A 20,604-nucleotide genomic window follows, 5' to 3' on the forward strand; every position below is an offset into this window, starting at 1 on the left:
TATATATGGAGGGAGAGAGTGAGGGACATAGAACTAGGCAAGTAAATCATCTGTTTCCATAGACAGAAAGGAGTGTTGGAAGAAGAATCTGAGTTCTGATCAAAGTTATTACCTTGGAGCTTCTTTTTGCTTAACTCATGCAGTGCTGATCAAGAAGTATGCAAGTTTCAGGCATCAGCCTTACTTCTCTCTGGTCCACACCGTGCAAGAAGCAAATGGAATTTAGGGTACAGGCTAGTAAACTGGGGTCACACACAGAAGAAAGCATTCTACTTGAAAAAATCATATATTAAAATCTGATTTTAACTATACTATCTTTTTAAAATAAACATCAAAACCTTGCAATACACTCATATTATCACAGTTAGTAGCTATGGAGGTGTTATTGCCAAGATAGTTCCAAAAACGACCATTTAAAGCAGGGACACTCTTTTATATTTAAATGATATTAACTTTTCTGTTAAAGCCTCTGCCTAATTTTCCATTGTCGACAGAAAGCTACCATTTGCACCATTGAGATTAGATTTAAATGTCACTCACAATCAATGGGTTTTTTGAGTTTAAACGTGTTACAGTGTTCTCCCAAATACACAGGGTGTATTCTAGAAAGGAGTCTAAGAAAAAAGAGCACCAGTCAACCATGTTGTCCTGTTCAAGCATGCACATGTTTTATTTAAGTATTCTCCAAAGGTCTATTTTTTCCAGCATAATGCAGATATTATGCTATCCTCTGAAATAAGATATATGAATTTCAAACAAAATTGTCAAAAACAAATGACCTTGGTTACTCCATATGGTACACAGAAATAATTACATTTCACTTACAATACAGATGCACTTAACACAGTCATCAATAGTCATTCACCACCAACACAGTATATTTTTAAATCACCTAAAACACCAAAAAGGTTTTTTTTTCTTTTCCAAAAGCCTAAAGAAATTAATAGTTTTGGATAAATGATAAGTTGAAAAGAACTGTCAACTGAAGAATCTAACTGCGTTTTTTAAAATGTAGTATTAAGAACATGAAAATAGAACTTTTCATTGGGAATCAAGAGACCTAAGTGTTCCTGATTGTGTTTCCTTTATTCTATTTTTTAAAAAGTTTTTCAACAAGTGCCATCGAAGAAGTTTCACTATATATTTGCTCTAGAAGCATAAAGTGACATGAGGCAGGTGTTAATATAATTGTTAATATTCACGCTTCAGGAAGATTAGTAACTTTTAAAAAGACACACTAGGAATAAAGCCAGTTCTTCCCGAGAGATAGTAGAGTTTATCTGACTTCCACTCAGCACGTGTTTGTAAATCTACTGTGTGCACAGCCTTGTTCTAGAACCTATGCCAGAAATGGGAAGCAAGAATTTCTGGCGTTACTTGAAAATGGTTGGATTAATTCCTCGTATGATAATTTTACAATAAGCATTTTCAAATCTCTATAGTAGAGGGATAATTATTAACTCTTTCCATGTAGTGAAGCTAAACTTTACTCCTTACAGTGGTGGTTTGGAATGAACAAAACTTTTCATTTGACATAAAACTTTTTTACACTGTCTACGTGCAGACATGTCTGCTGATAGTATTTTAAAGGTGAAAAGATATCAAGCCTTTTCACTTAAATGTACATAGAGATCAATTTTGCATCATCAAACTCCTGTCCTCCTGATTTAGAGGAGGAAATTGCTCCTTGCAAGATACAGGAACTTTTCTGAGATAAATTTGTGCTGCCTTCCCCAGTGGCACAGAAAAGCGTGCTTTCATCAAATATCGCTACATAAAGCGCTCCAGTCTGTCTCTGCATTTCAATTCACATTAGTTATTCTCATAGTGTATTCAAGATCTAAAGCAAAATAAATAATACATCAAGGGAGATTCTGGGATCACTGGTCCTGTGATATTAGTCCCAGCCAGTTCTTTACATGAAACTTACAGTGATATATCCAGTATCTGGGCTTTTCCATTACAGCAAAAAGGCGAGAGATAATTCACAGATGTCAACTCCTTCTTTTCTAATTTTTGACAAGGGGATTGATGATGATAATCTACTTATAAGATAATTTGTTGGGGAATACAAAAGTAGGAAAGTCATTTGAACTAGAAAACGTTCGTCCAGTTGATGATGATAAATCCAAAAGAAGGCGCTATAGAAATACAGGAACAGATAATGCACTGTCACAGGGCTACAGTGGACCAAAGAATATTACAGGAAAACATTTATGGCACAAGGGTTTCGGATTAAAAAGTTATCTAAAACCTGGCCACACCAGAAGTGTTTCTATGGAATGCGGCTCTGACTGTTATCTATGAAGATCTGGAAATAAATACAACAACAAAAAAAAATCCCGATTCCTGGTACAACAGGTGTGTACAATGAATTATTGCAGTTGTAACAGTATCTAGGTGCAAGGTAAAATAATACTTAATACGGAATTATCTGAACACTTGAGAGTTACTAGTGAGCATCCCCATGAGCAACACTGCAGTTCTAAAAGGAGTTTATTTGCACAGCCCACCATGGAACATGAATGATCAGTTTGTTGTAAGTGCACAGAAATTCCCTCTTTCTACAGTTATAGTTTATCATGCCTATTCTGAAGACAACATAAGGAAACTGAGAGCACTGTCCCAAAGAATTCTAGCATGCATTAGGATGGCTTCCTTCAGTCAATACAAATATGTCATAGGAGTTTCTTCTTTAATACGTAATCATCTTCATCAGAGCCAATGTTCATGGGTTTAACAGGAAAAATTTTTATCAAAATGTTTTCCATATTTTTTTGTTTTGTTTTGTTTTGCATTCCACTGGAACATTATGTTCAAAGATTTATTTTATTAAAAAAGAGTTCTGGTCATAAGAAGCATCAGTAGGCGGCATTTCATTGTGCTCATTCACAAAGTCGAAGGGCCACAGACCATTCCTCTGCATAACAACAGATCAGACTCTGTCTAGAAATGCCATTTGGTGGTTTTACTTCCATCCTCAAGTTTGGAAGCCTTGTTTTTGTTTCCCTACCAACCTTCTTGCTTTGTCGTTTTTTGTCTGCACAAAGTGTATTGTGTCTTCTTACTTCCACTTGGGGGTTCTTTCCCCAGCCAGCGCTCAAATTCTCTTAGACTTGATCCCAATTGTCTTACAAAGCAGACACTCTGACAACACTCCCCCCTGAGTACTCAGGGGACTCTGGCCTGTCGTCTCCCTCGGGGGTGGTGACTGGAGGTGTTGGGATGCTAATTATTGCTGTAGTCACGTAAGGTTGCTCACAGTTTAGTTTAACGCACTCTTCCATTTTGGCATTTAAACTGGATCGGCTGATGAGGAAAAAATAGATTTAAGAAAGTAAGTTGTTTCGAGCTTAAAAATTGTTTTTTCCTCCAAGTGAGGAATACACGCTTTCATGTGTATAGGTAAGATTTTAAATGTCTGCGAATGATTACCAAGATTTTAAAAATGAAACACTAAATCTTAAGATAGATTAAAGTGAACATTAGGCAGCTCATTAACATGATAACAAATGTTAAAAGCCTGCTCAATGTGGTTCAGTCAGCATGCCTCAGAGTGTTTGCTACAAACAGACAAGGAAGAGGATTGGATGAGTTTTGGAAAGCCTAGGTTGAGCAAAATAAAATAAGTTTTATTTAAGACAGGACCTCTGAGAGGTTGGCATATCATCATGAAAAGGACATAACTATGGTTAGACCACAGTTAGGCTTTTGGTCACAGAATCATTTTTCTATCTTATCTCTTTGGGACCTATGGTGCCCTTAGAGCTCTCAACCTAGTGACAACCAAATGAACTCAAAAAAGTGAATCATTACAAATATTTGAAGGTTTTCCCTACGTGGTATTCTTGCAAGAGTTTTATACTCTGTGTGCGAAGTGGGCAAGGGAAAGGAGCAAAGAGGCTAGACATAGGAACTTAAAACTATTTTCTCATGAAAACTTAATTTAAATATTTATGTTCTAAGATTTTCTTTCTAAGCTCTTCTCCGTTTTTTTTTTTTTTATTGTGTTTTGGAATATATGTAAAACAACATAGAGGGAGACTATCTTACAGACAGAAATCTGTCATTGCTCCAATATTTAATATTCTGGTCCCAGAGACATCTGGTTTGTGTAAATCAACAGAGCCTGAATGCAGAATCTCATCCAAGTTTTCCACAAAGATGGCTGGATGCCAACAAAGAAGTAGTGTTAGGCAGTTAGATAAGCGGGGGCACCAGGTAGATAAGGTGGAGGAGAAGGGGGATGGCTGGAAGACGGTGGTATGCCCACTTTCAGCATAAAGGGGCTTTACTCCCTCTAAATGAGTGCCAGCAGGAAACTAGTTAGAAACCGACACCCGCAACTGCACGGTAGCGAGGAAGACCTAACCGGACATGACCCGATGCTCATTGCAATATAATTAGCATCGCAGACTAGGCCCCCACCATGGGCTTCTCTGTGTGCATCATGGGTAAGGACATGCGCAAAAGGGGAGGAGCATGACTAAGCGCTCCAGGGTCAAGAGCCGCCAATCAATCAAGAGACCGCCTCTCAGCGAGGGTGTAAGATCCGGGACCAAAGACCGGCGCCGCTCTCTGCCCTTGGATCAGCCGACCTCCAGCTCTAGGAGGTGGACTTTCTCTTTGCTAATAAACCCTCTAAAATCTTTTGCTACACAACGCTTCCATCTCCTGTCTGAATTCTCATCTTCAGGTGAGAGAGGTAAGTGGGGTCTTTTACCTTCCCCTTTTGGGGTAATAGTAGCACTGAATTAATGGCTATCAATGTAAAAATACAAGCTATTTAATTTGAAGAACAGAGTAAAATTACCTGGGCAGAAATTAATCTTTTCAGTGACTTGTCTAGTTTAAATGTACTACTTATTATTACCCATGTATGGTTTTGGTAAAAACAGGTAGTCCATAAAGAGGAACAAGAGGAGACTGCCAATAGAAACACTTCACTTACACTGCCTATAAACGAACTGGGGGTAAACGGTTTCAACATTTCACTTACCTTTATTGGTATTGGATTGATTTTTGTGTTTGTTGGGGTGAAAAATACCGATTCAAAAGGTTCGTGTGGGCATCATTTGGTTTTTCACAGTTACATTGCCTACATTGATGTATTTTGGGGGGCTACTGAATACTTTTCAATCACATCAAAGTCAATTTAATTTGTGCCTTTTGGTCATATTGACGATCATTTCAGGCCATTTGTGTTTACTGAAGGGGCTCTTGAGTATAGGGAGTACAGATGAGAACCAGTTGCGAGTTTGAAGAGATAGAAACACATTTGTGTGCCTGACCCCTTACCTTCTCTCTTCTTAGTACTGTTACGACTAATGCCTTTGACTCAGTGAAAACTACCGTCGACCCATTTTCCCACTAGTTACAGAGCAATTTTGCCTCATTTCAATCCCTAGGAGCTAGGAGGTAGATGCCACCCAGGAAGCAACATGACAGCAGGAGGAGATGTGCTCTGAGAAGCAGCACAGGTGTGCGAACGCACACAGATCAACCCCAGGTACCTGTTCGACAGCGGGGTTCTCTCCACGCATCTAATCTGAATCGTACTGAGCTCTTGCACGCTGCCTCGGTGGCTTCCTGATACGTTGGCATTAGGGATGCGGAAAGTTTTTTTGTGTCGTCTTGAACAGCAAGTGCTGGTGACTCCTTGTTGTGAAGAGAGAGAGGGACTGTGACTCGAAGGACGATTCACGGTTGCGACTTCCATGCAGCTTTCTTCAAAGACCTGCTCATCCACAAACTCGTGATTCTGTTCCACAGTGGCGAGAAATGTGAAGAAAGCACAGAAACACACCTTCACTTTTTAAAAATGTGTTTATTATTTTTTATATTTTATATTATAGTTGATGGACAATATTGTTACATTTTATCTCTAAAAAAAAGATTTGAATAGTTTTCTTTTTAGAATTCAAACATGCCCACGTACATTTAGATTATCTAATGGGTAAAAAAATCATTTTCATAATAACTAGAATATCCAAGCCACTTTTCTTTGGCATTTGTGTGAAAATAAAATCTCTCTAGTTAGGTCTTGAGGCTGATTTGCACAGGCTAATTTAGTATCCGTTTACAGAATAACTTGATCTTGAAATATCATTTATTAATTTAAAAATAAAATCTGGAACTAAAGATAAAAAACCCTCAAAAATGAATACAAATAATGCCCACGGGGAATGTGGAAATTCGTATGTACTTAATTTTTTAAACAAATTGGCAGACTGAAGTTATGAAAAAGAGACGATTTTAATAGAATGTTCCAAGTTAGATTATCTGTTTTGAATTAGCAAATATTTTCACATGGGATTGAAAATACTTTTAATTAGAAAATCAGATACTTAAAAGACACTTCCCATTCCTCTAGATGCTCCTCTAAAATTCCCAGTGTATAGACAGCTTTGACTTGTTAGTGAAATAAGTAAAATATATTTATCAAAATATATCACTTTATATTTGACCCTGAATGAGTTAGCACTGAACTTTCGTGGTCTCCATTCTTATGTCTGTTTTACATCACCGACTGGACCCGTGATGTCTGCCTGTGTTCTTCTAACCGAGAAGCCAACAGCGATGGATGTCATTTCATATATCACATCTTAGAGAAACACAGTGCAAATTTTGCTTTTAAAATGTTTAATATAAATTGCCCCCTAAGCTGCCTGTGCAAGATTTTACCAGAGAAACATCAGGGAAAACATTTTTGGTCTGAACTGCTAAGGATGACTTCAATTACTACTTTGTGTGTGTGGGTGGGTGGGTGTGTGGGAACAATCTTAGAGTGGAAGGCTTCACCCATGCCAAATTCCACTTAACCATCTCTCATCCTAAAATATTAGGAAAACAATTGAAGGAATTTACTGGCTAATAGGAAATAGATTGCTTTAGGTACTCATTTTGCCATTTCTTTGCTGAGACAAGCATTTTGAAGTAAATGGAATTTAATGTTCTATTTTAAGTCCAGAGGACAATATGATCAGACCCGACAGAATTTCATGTTAAATATTAAATTCTATAGAAAAAAGTAGAGCTCACAAAGGATTCACAATCTGTTTTCTTCTCTTACAGTGCACCTTTCACACACATAATACAAGTCAGAACGCATGAGAGTCTGATTTATCTCATCAGGGATTGGAAGGGAAGAAGTCATTCTGCTGCTGGTAACCATATATTTTTGTATGTAGCTCAATTTAAACTATATTAATTGGAGCTAAATAATTTTTGATTTAAAAATCCCTGAAAGGTAAAATAGTCAAAAAATGAAAATAAAGAGAAAGAAAAAAATAGGGATAAATACATTTGATTATTGTCATCAATTAACTTTCAAAGAGTTGTCCTAATAAGGTATAGTTCATTATTTAAAATATAAATATAGTCAGTTAACCACCCTGTTTAAAGCTCTGAAATAATCTGCCATATATAATAAGATAAGAACCAACACTCTTCAGGTGCCTCCCAAACCCTTTTATCGGGTCCCCGCCTTCCTCTGTGCCTCCACTGGTGCCACGCGGCACTCTCTCCTTCTGACCACCCTCAACTTCTTTTACTTCCTCTTAAGCCAAGTTCCAGCCTTCTTCAGGTGCTTATACCACCTGTTAGCCCCTTCACTTCTTTGCCTAATTCATAGTCGTCCGGTGGGTCTCAACTCGCGCTTCTCCGGGAAGCCTGGCCTCACCCTGTACCCTTTGGCTCTGCCATCTTAGCCCGTAGTCTACTTTGGCCCCATTGTTGCGTCCCCTGCTCCTCACCCTTCTCCAGTAACTTCCAGTGTTTTGTCCCATACCTGGAGGCTCAAGTGGGGCAGAGGCCACACCTGACTTCATTCATGGTGTGTCTTGGGTTTGGCTCTCTGTCCTGCACATATAGGCAAGTAAGACATTTCTGTTGAATGACTCTACAGACAGGTACATGAATAAATGGATGGACGGTATGTTGGAATTGAGAATACAGATATGTGTCTCAAGCGAGTGAACAAGCAATCTTAATTCAAATATGGTGAAAGTTTTATTCTGCTCTGTGGTCATAGATTGTGATCCCTTCTGACAAGTTATCTAGAGAAGAGATGCCTTTGTTAAAGAGGAGGTCCAACAGGGAGCTTACAAAGTGGAGAAATGCAGACTCAATCCTCAGCCCCATGGGGCACGCCATTAGTGACATGTGCCATTTTTCTTATGAGAACAGATAGTTTTTATTATCTACCCCTGCTCATTATACCCATGAATGAAAGAAACTCTTATATCTAGTTATTCTCTATTTTTTATGTTATTGCTATTGCTATTGCCTTTATCCAGATATGAGGAACACTTGAAATTCATTTTTTTCCTCTTATTTAATTGGCATTTTAAGAATCAAGAGAAAAAAATATTCTATAGGACTTGCAGTCAGCTCTTGGAAGACAACTCTCCATCTGCATTAAACGGATAGTGTTAAGACAATCACTAAGGATGAAAACATTGTAAATAAGTCTCTAAAATACTTCTTAGGTTGACACATCACTTAAGTCTTTCAAAGTAATTTCAATTCTTGTCGATTTTTTTTTGTTTTGTTTTTAGTATACTTTCCAGTAATGCAGACAGTGAACTCATGCTTGGAAGCATTAAGTACTCAACAAAAGCCAGTGGGATTACTGTCTGAGTTATGGGGGCAGGCAGCCCTGCCTTTGCCTTACCGTGGTTTTCTCCAGGCAGTGAAGCAGGTGGTGGTGCTGGGTTTCAAAGCTGGAGCCGGATTTGCTAACAAAGGCTTGCTCGTCCTCGGAGGACTGTTAACAAGGAGAAGACAGGAGGGCTTTCTATTTATTGGCAAACAATGAGAACCTCAGTCACATATTTCTGCAGAGAGATCTGGCCTCATTCCTGAGATTAAATGGCAGCATTTTATGTATGTATCTATTTTTAACTGAAAAGGATCAAATGTAGAGTTGCTTTTGAGTTTGATAATCAGCATTTACATTTTCGTCAAATTAGCAGTCTGGCCTTTTAGACTTGTCTCCCCGAATTGAAAATTTAATTCCCTTTTACCCATTCATCTACCAACTACCTCTGAAAGCCTATGAGCCATTATTTTTGGATAATAATACTTAATCTAGTACTTATAATAATAAGAATCCTGAAACCACCATAATGCTCACCGACACAAAAGCTATTATGTAAGTAAAGATGATTGAAATCTTAAATATTAAAGGAAAAGTTTTCAGGTGAAAGTAAAGTTTCTCCAATTGCATTTCACTCGGTGCGACCTGTGTCACACTGAATGGTGTTCCCCCTCTGGTAAAAATAAAACAAGACATCATGGCACCCACTTATTGCCACCCAAATGAACTTTTCATACATAATTTTGGGGGAAGAAAGCCTAGGTATTTGAGTTGTTGAGAATTTTTGATCTTCCCCATGTTTACATGAGCTCGTGCAGAAATATCGCCCGATCATGACTGAGAATCACCATTCACCTGCAATATTTCAGAGCCCAGTTTCTAGCTGACTATAGTCAGTAAGACAGTGCAGGGCGAAGTTATTAAAAAAAAATGACAATTTTGTTGTGTCGTAGCTATGTTCGTAATTACCAACAATAAAGTTATATGGTTAAGTAGAACTAAATCAATATTGCCCCAATAAATTGAACATGAAAAGAGGGGAACGTTGTGACCATACCTGAAGTTGGTTACTGAGTAAGCCGTTCCGTTTGCTCTGCATGTAAGCGTTGGCACTTCCGGTTTTGGCTGCCCGGATCCTGGCCAGTCTGGCTTTCTACAGGAGGGAAAAAAAGAAATGTCCTCTGAAGATTTATGACTGGTTTTCTTAAAACAGTGAGAGCACTCTTATATTGTCCTCATGTCAGCATACATATCTTTCAAAGCATGCTACTTTTCACATGTAACAGTTGAAAAGTCAACTTTCACCATTTGAGTGCTTGGTTTTAGTTAATACTCATCAGTGAGCTCAGTGAATGGCTTTGGAGTTGGGTTATAGGTTTAAGAATTGTAATTAAGTCCTTACAGTAAGATCAAGTTATTTCAGCAGTGTTTCGGTCCATTGTGTCAAGAGAAAAATCGTCGTATTACTTAAATTTTTCACTGATCCCAATCTGAGTAACTTAATGAAATGGAGACTCAGCACATCAGCTGCCAACTTCTTTTCATTTAAACTAATGACTTTTTAAAATTTAGTAATTAAGTTCCAGAAACCTATGGCCTTTCTTTTCTCTCTTTCTTTCTTTCTTTCTTTCTTTCTTTCTTTCTTTCTTTCTTTCTTTCTTCCTTCCTTCCTTCCTTCCTTCCTTCCTTCCTTCCTTCCTTCCTTCCTCCCCTCCTCCCACTTCCTTCCTTCCTTCAAAAAAAATACTATTAAATTGTATCTGTATCATTAAATATCATATTTTGTTTTTGCAGTTATTTTGTTGGATTGGCCAATGTGGATCCTGTACTGATCATTATGGGCTTTCTAGGAAAAAAATCCATAAATGTATCCACTTTGTCTACTGCACAGATCCATGCCGCAGCACGCCTTCCTCATTCCTACTTCTCTCTTGCATTTGTTGAGATGAAGAACATAGGGAGCCACTCCGAAAGACGTCTAACATTATTTAAAAATTTTAAAGCATTTATACACAGAGAATGTTCTTCAGTGTAGAGGGTTGAGGGTGGTCACTGCAACCGTTCACAGTTACAGCAGGATCACCAAAGTGGTGTTACCGAGTGAACTGAGTGTCTGGCTGGACTTTGGGTATTCCATTCCACTTTCAAACTGCTGCTGTGTATCTGCCCCAGACTATCATGGTATGAGCCTGTTTTCCAGTTCCTGGAGAGCACGATTTCGGTGGCCATGCTGCTTGTATGGCACATGTCTAGCAAGCATATGTGAGGAAGCAGCTGGAATGGCTTGGGGAAGAACTTCCTTGTAAAATTCTGCTACGGTGACGCCTTCTTTCCCCATTATAAACAACCCCGAGAGACTGTCTTTCGTCACTAGCCCTGCAATCTTCTTTTTAATAAAACATTTTTAATAATCTATATTTTAAAATGGAAAATGAATATATACATATGATAAAAATTTTGATACTACAAAAGTCTCTCTGGACTTACCCACTCCTAACTATCCTTCAGAGCCAACCACTGGCAATATTTCTAGAGAATCTTATCAAAAATATTCCAGGCATATAAAATCAAATATATAAATTCTTATGTATATATCACATATAGTTTTACTCAGTTGGGAGACTAAGGTGCACACACTTGTGCACTCGGCCTTTTTCATTTAATACAGGTGGGACTCTTCCCATAGCTGCATATATAGAACCACTTCATTTATTTATGGATGTGTAATATGCCACTGTAGGAATGCAGCCTCATATATTTAGCAAGCCAATCACAATTAATTTTTAAGGCATTTTTTTTTGCTACCATAAGCAATGCAGCCTGTTTTAAACACCATGATGAGCTGGTCTGCAAGACACATTTCTAGAAGCAGAATTATTCCTAGATCAAAGGGTGTGTGTGTGTGTGTGTGTGTGTGTGTGTGTGTTTTGTTTGATAGGTTTTACCAGACTTCCCTCCAAAGTTGTACCAAAGTGCCCTTTTGCCCACAGCGTTTGAGAGTAGCACTGAGACATTGGAAGCTCTCAAAATAGCATTAAGATATCATATGGCTTCAACCGCACGCCTTCTCTCTTCCTCCGTGAATTTCTTTTTCCTGTGTGCTGATTCCAGCTTAAAATAATACTCGGTACAGAGATCATATTTGTAAGTGATGGGACAAAGAGACACATTTCACTCTTTGTTGTCAGGGTAGTGTTTAGATCACTCAACATATTGAGACAACACTAGAGAATGAAGTCGAAAGTTAGAAAATGTTTTAACTTCAAAAGCTGCGCTGTGCAGTCAGGAATTCAGGACAGACTCAACACAACAATGAGAAGTGACAAGCGCATTTGGAAATGACTTAGAATTGACATAATAATTCAGAAATAAGTAACGTCAATATACATTGGGTTTCCAGAAAAGGGTTATTGTTGAAACTTCAGTCCTAAAGTCTCATCAGTCTCCTGGAACATTCAGTGCTTTCTTTGGTTCCCGTCCTCCCCCCGTCCTCCCCTCTCCACACCCCCCCGTCTTTCTTTCTTTCTTTTTTTTTTTTTGCAACCACTGCATGTCATTATATTGCCTATATCATAGTTATCAGTCTCACCTATGTCATTCTCCAAGTATTTAGCCTCAAGTATTAGGAAATATTATTTTCTTTCATAAATGAGACATTTACATTAACCGAAAGTACTGTCCAACAAAGGAAAATTACATATTTCCCAGAATAGAAAACCTCTATATTGTGGCAACCACCACCACAGAAGTAGTTTTAAGTTTACGGAAAAAGAAACAGTTGTTTTAGAGGCAGAATAGCCATTTTTTTCTAAGTCATATACTGTGTTGGAAAAAGAACCTCCCTTCTCAGTTCCATTCACGACTTATCTTTCATTTTACTACAATAATTGTACAAGTTAATGGGTTTACTTGGTCTTGTGGAGCACTGTGCCAAATGTCTGTTGAAGGCTAGCCTTCAACCAGAATCCCAGCAATATTAGATTAATAAATAAAAATAAGTAGAAGACCTGAAAAATATGAGGCATGGCCCCTGCTCTCAAGATATATTAAAATTTGGCGAAGATGAAAGATAAGTCAACCAGAATTGCCAAACAGGGGCTTCAGACAGCAAGTAACATAAGATTTGGGGGAAAGGAAGAAATGATTGTTAGTTGGTCTGTAAAGAGAAGGTTTTATTGAGGAAGAAGGACTGAGGACAGTAAGATTCAGAAATCTGAAGCGAGTTAAGAAAAGAGACTAAATGTTTCTTCATATTCTGCCATTATATTCTGTGGTGTGTGTGTGTGTGGTGTGTGTGTGTATATGTGTGCATAGGAATGGATTTTCTTAAGATACTGAACATGTGCTATTTTAATTGAAAAGAGCAAGTGCCAATATGCAAGATTGTCTTTTTTTTTTTCACTTAAACCCTCCACAAAGTGGTTAAATCTTTCCTCTGAGTATAGCATTGTGTATATTTCTAATTGTGTATAAGTTTTTGCTTAAGCTTGGTGCTGGCAATGAGACTAAATACCGAAAATTCTGCTGTAAAAATATTTTGTAATGTTATTCATTATTCAGTTTGACTGGTATTATTATTGAATGGCTATCTTGCTTGATGGAATTCATTGGGCTTTTTTGGTAAAACTTTGATATTTATCAAATCACCCAGTTCCAGATAAATCTAAACTATCTTAGCCTAACGAATGTTTATTTTTTTAAAAATATTTCCTGGGAAGGAAAATAGAAAATATCCCTTGGTAATTTATTTAGTTCCATACCCACTATTCTTTCGTAAATGTCTATATTCTGTTTATTGATCATAGACTATTCACTGGACATATCACATTAGATTATTGTACTTGGCTTTATTAAGCCAATTTTCTAGTAATCACGATATGTAAAATTCATTGCATTAAGGCAGAAACTTAGAATATAGGAGATACTTTAAAAATACAAAAAATTCATAAAACATGCTTTTCAATTTAGTGTACTTTTAAATGTCATATTTATGTATTTTTGATTTCTAAATTTACTTAGACAAAAAAAAAGCTTCTAAAAACATTCTAAGATTTCCTGTATTGATTTGCTTGTTGCAGATGACAAAGTTTGAAAAAAATACAGATATTTTGAAGGTTGGATTATTTGAAAATCAGATTTGTACTTCCTACAGTTTTCATGCAGGTCACTCGTTTTTTGGCATGGAGAAAATGAGTTATAGGTAGCTCGTATGAAAGATGAAATTTCTAGAATGGAGTTGGACGGATGCTGGGGAGCTAAGCTTTTTGTAGGATTTCTGTTCTTTAAACAATGCACATGTGTGCCCAGTAGAGGGACTGCTGTGTGTGGGCAGAGCCGCAGCGGTAGTGCATGGCAGTCTCTGATGGGGGCCAACTGTGCCCCAGATTCCTCCATCTCTGCTTGTGAAAGGTGTGCCCCACATGAGACTGTAACTGTCCAGAGGGTGCCTTTTTCTACCCCTCCTTCTTATTGGATTACCAGTTTTATTGTATTCATGTTAACTAGACTATTCATTACCATTCTTTGTAATAATTCAAGGCTAGGTGCTTGTCCAAAAATGGGGGATTCGGCAAAGCAAGAAACTACAAGTCTGAAAGAGTGATTCTTTGCTTAAAAAAAAAAAAAAAGCAATTCTCTGACAATGGATATAAACAAGTTCTCTGGACAAATATGCTATGTGACCATACTGATTAATATGAACTTTCCAATGAGTTACTTTATGAGATTTTACACTGTATACTGTACAAAGTATAAAGTATACTTTTAATTTTACTAAAGAGATCAATCAACATTGTGCAAAAGCATGTTTAAAATCTTGTTCTAGGACCAGCTACAAAGCCAATTATGAATTGCACCAAGACCCATCATGATATTTTATAGTTATACCACATTATGCAGATTGTGCATCCACTTAAATCATGGTTATGAATGGTTTTTGGATATTTAAAAATGAGTCTATTCTTAAAGGACATGATATAATATCTGTGAAGAGTCTTAGAAATCTAGCACCATAACCCCGAGGAAACTATATAAGAGATTTCCGTAATTACTTCTAAGCCACAAGGGCCCTGACTCGCAAGGTGACTATTTTAACAAAGAATGGGGAGGGGAAGTGTGCTAACGTTTAGCCAGCTTTTCTGAGATGCAGTCTGGCATTGTGTTTAAGTGTCTAAACCTGGGGGCCAGATCCCTTGGATTGAGCGATGGCTCTGCAGTTTGTTAAGTCTATGATCTTAGAATTTCTCAATTTCTGGGTACTTTTAGAATTCTCATCTATGAAATAGGAATAATAATGGTAACTAACTGCTAGACTTGTTAAGAAGATTGTATGAATTACAATTTTTTTAAAAAACATCAAACCGATACGTGGCACATAGTAGTAAATGTTAAATTCACTTGAAAATTTGGCTGGTTAAATAGACACCACTAAATATTAAATATTGTTAATATTATGACATGCTTATATAGATTTATATACATTTACAAATAATCTTAATCTTATTGTGAGGTAGGTATTGTCTTCCCCATTTCACAGATGAGTATGCAGCCTGTTTACTCCGACAGGGACAAGTTAATTGATGTGACATTCAGAGAAACAGTAAACTGCTGGGCCAAAAATAAAACTCAGCTACTAATGATCAGATTTCTCCTACTTCCTGTGTCAACTACACTGAATAGCTGAGATATATTTTGGTGCCCTTTGATCGCCCTGGTTGACTAGAACCAGCTTGATCCCTGATGGACAGAGACTAAATGAATCAGATCTAGAAATCTGATTCTAATAAAATTTGCCAAGAATTTATCTTTGATTTCAGTACTCTCATTAGTGCTATTCACCAAATATTTCTTTCTCCCTGCCTCTGGTTGCATCAGAGGATTGTATTTCCCTGGCCATTTTGCTTGTATTGTTTGTTTTCTGGTGGGGGAGGTAATTAGGTTTCTTCATTGGTTTCCGCTTGGAGGAGGTACTGGGGATTGAACCCGGCACCTCTTGGGTGCTGAGCATGCGCTCTACCACTGGAGCTATACCTTCCCCCCTCCCTGCCCATTTTGAAGTTACACCTGGCTATGAGATCTGCAAATGCAGCAGAGAGGGAAGTGACTTGGCCCACTTCCAGGAGGAGGTTTTAGGAGTCAGTGTGTGATTCATCATGTCCTTCTACCCCTGCCTGAATGATGGCAAAAGTACACCGTCAAGTCAGAGTTTCTGTCACTAGACCAGTAAGGACCTGTAGCATGATTAAGAAATATTCCTTGTTGTTTTAAGCCACTAAGATATTAAGGCTCTTTTTTTTCATTAAGGCACTAAGATATTAATTTAGCTTGTGCTGACTGGTGCAGCTATCGACCAAACCGAGAGCACTGAATAGCCAGTAGGGGATTTTAAAGCTCACTATAAAAAGTGGGAGATGCTAAATCATGGTTGCACAGAACTGAATACACACCTTTTGTGCTCTCCGTTTGTCTGCTCGTTGATTTTGGTGGTAGATTCGACTGAAGTTGGAAACAATCACTGGGACAGGCAGAGCAATGACCAAGACCCCGCTCAGCGAGCAGATGGAACCAAAAATCTTCCCTGCTATGGTTTTCGGTACCATGTCACCATACCTTGGGTTAGAGAAAAGAAAAATAGGTTGTTTTAAGTCACAGAAAGTTATTTCCATCTGCCATAAACAGTTTCTATCTTTAAATCAAGTGATTTTTTTTTTGGACCCAATCTATCTCTACTTCATGGCTAAAATATACAAGGCTTAAGACTTTAATAAACCAAACATTGTGAATATCTGAGTATAAAAATTACCTTTCAACCTTGCAGAAATTGATTCTAACATTTAGAGATTGCTTTCATTAGAAAATATTTTAAGCCAGATGATATACTGATAGCTCTTCAATTTTTTAAAAATATGACATGGCATGGTTTTTTACATTTATTTATAGTCAATATTTCCATGCCAAATTGTATAGTTCAGATAACACTCTTTTCCACTTAATGTTTTTCAACATTGGACTGGTTATGAAATTTAAATAGAAAAAGGTACATCACATTCCTTCCATCAGATATAATCTCTTGAAAAAAATGAACTTCTTGAGGTCCCATTAATCTTGTTTGTGAAACCCAATGGCCGTTTCTCCATGATGATCCTACTGAATCTCTTATTTGTGTTGGAGTTGTTCTCTCTCTCCTTCAAACACTTTCTGCTGGTTTCAGTGTTAGCACATTCCCTTAGTGGCCCTCCACCTCATTGGCTGCTTCTTCTCCATCTTCTTTTCTGGCTCCTTCTCCCTTATCTGGCTTCTAAATCTTGGAGTGATTTAGGTCTCAGGATTTTCTCTTTTCCATATGTTATTTATCCAATCCCCTAGCTTAAAACTATCCATAAGCTGCTGGCACACTCATTTACACTGACAGCACTGATGTCTATCTTGAAAATCAGACTCATCTCTTCGGTGACTTCTGCTCTGATTACTCCAACCACTAGAGGTTTAAGAGCCAATTAAAACTTAAATTAGCCAAAAGGAACTCTTACTTCCCTTGCTTCCTCTATCCCCCTCAGATGTGTTCCTCTCACAGTCTGCCACCTCGAGTTTAACGGAACCACAAACCACTCAGTTGCTCATATCAAAACTGAAAGAGCCACTCAGTCTTCAATCCATGCATCTCATTTCTCAGCTAGTCTTGTTGTCTCAGCCCAAAACAAATCATATCCCATCTGGGTTTCCTTCCTCAACCCCCATTTCCCCACAATAGTGTAAGTCATCATCATTGCTTACCAGAGCCACAGACAATGATTCTTTTTTTAAAAAAAAAAAAATCTTACTTATTATTGTATTATTTAATTATTTTATTTTGGCAGAAGCAGGGAGGTAATTAGGTTTATTTATTTTTAGAGGAGGTACTGGGGATTGAACCCAGGGCCTCGTGCATGCCAAGCATGCACCCTACCACTTGAGCTATACCCTTCCCCAGGTAACACTTCTTACTTGAACTTTCTTTTCTGCATTTACCATTTTACAATTCATGCCAACATAGCAGCCAGAGTTATGGCTTTAAAAATGGAGATTGGGCTGTTGCCACTTTGCTTAAACCTTCTAATAAACTTGAAATGAAAATAAATCCAAACTCCTCACTTTTGCCTCCAACAGCCTACAGCATTTAGTTTCTGGCTCTATTCCACACCCTCTTCCCCCAAACCCCCTGTCCTCTGGCCACACTGGCCATCTGGCTTCCTTTCACTGTGCAGCCCCAGACCATCATTATTCAGGTCAAGACTGAAACGTCTCCATTCCAGAGGTTATTCTCTGGCCGTCTTACCCACATTGGTGTTATTCTTTTCCTCCGGTCTTTCTCTATAACAACTTCTTACCTGGTTACCTTCACACTATGTATTAACACATGATATTTCCTAATTTGTCAGTGGGTCTATTCTTTGTCTCCCACATGCCCTGCCGACATTAGAACATGACCTTGGTGAAGCAGGAGCTGCTCCCTGTTGTTTCTCACTAGCACAAAGCAGGCTCTTAATAAATATTGGTTAAGTGAATATCTTTTCACTACCTTACTGAGACAGAGTTCTTCTAAGAGTTCATTCCTGGGGAGCAGGACAAGGAGGAGGTCTTTTTTTTTTTTTTTAATTGAAGTAGAAGTGACATAAAACATTATATCGGTTTCAGGTGTACGACATACTGATTTTGATACGTGTATTTTCCTTGAGATGTAAGTGACATATAACATTACATTCATTTCAAGGAGATCTTCCAGTCATATTATCGCAGAAGTTACTCAGCTGCACCTGCGGGGCTCTGACCACCCCCTGCTCACTTCAGGGTGGTGGGGAGCTCAGCGTGCTGAGAGTTTAGTCCTTAGAAACAGGGTCCAGAATAGACAGCTAATACAGATATCTAGAAAAATCTTCCAATTATTTGGAAACTTAGCAATAAATATTTAAAGGAATCATAAACCAAAGAAGAAATCTTAATGTAATTAGCAAATATTTGTAACTAGATGATAAAACTGTAACAAAATGGATGGGATGTGACCAACACAGTACTTAGAAGAAAATGTATAGCTTTAAATGCTTATATTAAAGTATTTGTCTTTCTAAAAAAAAAAAAAAAAAGAAAGAAACAGGGTCCAGAGGCACTCAGACGCTGGAGTCCACACTCGGGGAGTTTAGGCTTACTTGGGGCTACCCCGTATCTTGAGGTGTGGTCTAGGACACGGTCATGCTAATTAACTCTGTTTTTGTGGGGAAACACTTGTGTGTCAATATGGAGGTGGAAGTTGCAGAAGAACTGGCCCAGGAGCGGCTGCTGAGAGTGACAGCAGGCTGCGCTGACCAGCACCACACTCGGGGACCCCCTTCCAGGCTCTGGTCCTCTGCTTTGAAGGCCCAGTTACTCATTCTTGTCGGTGTTTGTGGGCGATCAGAAGCTGAGCTAATTCACTGTAACTGAAACTCCCACACAGTTTGGGCATCAGAATGACGGTATTAATTTGTAGTAAAAACAAAACAAAACAACCCAAGAACTGGGCTGCTGGGTCCCCGTGGAACAGGGTCTCTCTCCATAGTCCATCAGGGGAGCTAAATCATAATCTGAAGATTATGTTAGTGAGGAAACAGTTGAAGGAATTTACAAGGTGAGCACAGAAGGCTTGAGGACTTTCTCACCGTAAGGATATGTCAGTGGAATTGGAAGATCAACTTTTTAGACAATATAATTCCCACCTTCGTGACAGTTGGCAGTGAGCGCCCGGCCATCTTTTATAAACACCTTCTTTCCCTTTGCACTGACTATGCGGCAGGCCCTGGAGAAGTCTATGACACACACATCCTGCCTTACATGCATACTTACAAGCAGCTTTTCAAAAAAGAGGTTTGATTTTTTTAAGAGAGATTTGATTTTTCAAGTCTAATGATTAGGATCCAAAAAGTGCTTCTCAAAAAGGAAAGAAAATAAAACTCAACGATTTGTTGCATCCAGAGAAGACAAGCACTGAGTCAATGCAATTAAAATAAAACCTTTACATATGAAAACATAAAATGAAATAGCTAAGTGAATCCATCCTATAGTTTTTCCTGCCTCTCTCTAAGAGATTTCTTTTTTTTAATGACTACTTATTAAGCACTTATCGTATTTTAGGCTCACTATGTCCTCGTGTCGGCAAGGCAAGCATGCTTGTAATTATTGGGGAAAATTAAGGGCTAAACTGAACCCAAAGCTCAGTAAGACTTTAAGGAGACAGGAGATCGGCAAGTTCAGAGGGCAGGTGGCGGTGGTGATAGGAATGGGGGTAGTCACGCCCTCGGAAAGTCACAATGAGAAGGGAGAAAGTAGCTTCCGAGGGATTCAGTCAAAGGGACTCTGGGCCAATTGATAAAGCAGGTTTCCCAGGGAAAGCAATTTTTGATGAGGTGCCTGGGATTAAGCTAGAAAAATAACCATTGCAAATCCTTTTTGAACGTCAACAGAGATTATGATTTAAATAAATAAAGCAGCAAGTGAACTTGTTACTCAACGGGAAAAAAAAAAGTGGGTAAAATGAAATATCTTGTTCGTTTGGTAACAAAATAATAGAAAGTGAAGACATGAACCAGCTTGCTGAGAGGCAGTAACTTCCCAGCATAGAAGGACCCGTGAGGGAAGAGAGATCACAGATATAAAAGGAGCGTTTTAATGTCATAAAGCTATGCAAATCTGCATCCAATACAGTTATATTTATTATTTACCTCAGTCGTATTTGTTTTGGAATCCAAATTTCCTTCACAGTGAAGAGAGAGCGTCAGTGAACACTTGAGATTGGCCAGCATGACAGTGAAGAGGCAGGCAGAGCAAAACGCTCATTGGTGGGGACATCTCTGATCTTTCTACACTTGGGTAGAAAGACAGATCTTTCCCACATTATAGAAAATTAGGATGGTCCCTGAGGCAGAGGGAGATGGTGAGAGTACAAAGGAGCAGAACGGCAGGATGCTAAGAGAGCCCAGGCTGCCCTGTGATTATTC

The 20,604-nt window shown here is 38.3% G+C and overlaps 1 protein-coding gene across 1 annotated transcript in view; it reads right to left on the bottom strand.

The window, feature by feature from the left end:
• Nucleotides 1–2,699: 2,699 nt before the first annotated feature.
• The window catches only part of KCND2 (potassium voltage-gated channel subfamily D member 2), a 457,183-nt gene continuing 439,278 nt past the window's right edge, over nt 2,700–20,604 (bottom strand). The window contains exons 2-6 of the mRNA XM_006202227.4: nt 16,045–16,207; nt 9,657–9,752; nt 8,675–8,767; nt 5,514–5,761; nt 2,700–3,309 (exon numbers count right to left, since the gene is read on the bottom strand). Of these exons, the coding sequence (XP_006202289.1) occupies nt 3,132–3,309; nt 5,514–5,761; nt 8,675–8,767; nt 9,657–9,752; nt 16,045–16,207 (778 nt within the window). The 3' untranslated portion in view covers nt 2,700–3,131. The remainder of the gene's footprint in view (nt 3,310–5,513; nt 5,762–8,674; nt 8,768–9,656; nt 9,753–16,044; nt 16,208–20,604) is intronic.

The sequence above is a fragment of the Vicugna pacos genome, chromosome 7 (genome assembly GCF_048564905.1).
Source record: "Vicugna pacos chromosome 7, VicPac4, whole genome shotgun sequence".
Classification (NCBI taxonomy): domain Eukaryota; kingdom Metazoa; phylum Chordata; class Mammalia; order Artiodactyla; family Camelidae; genus Vicugna; species Vicugna pacos.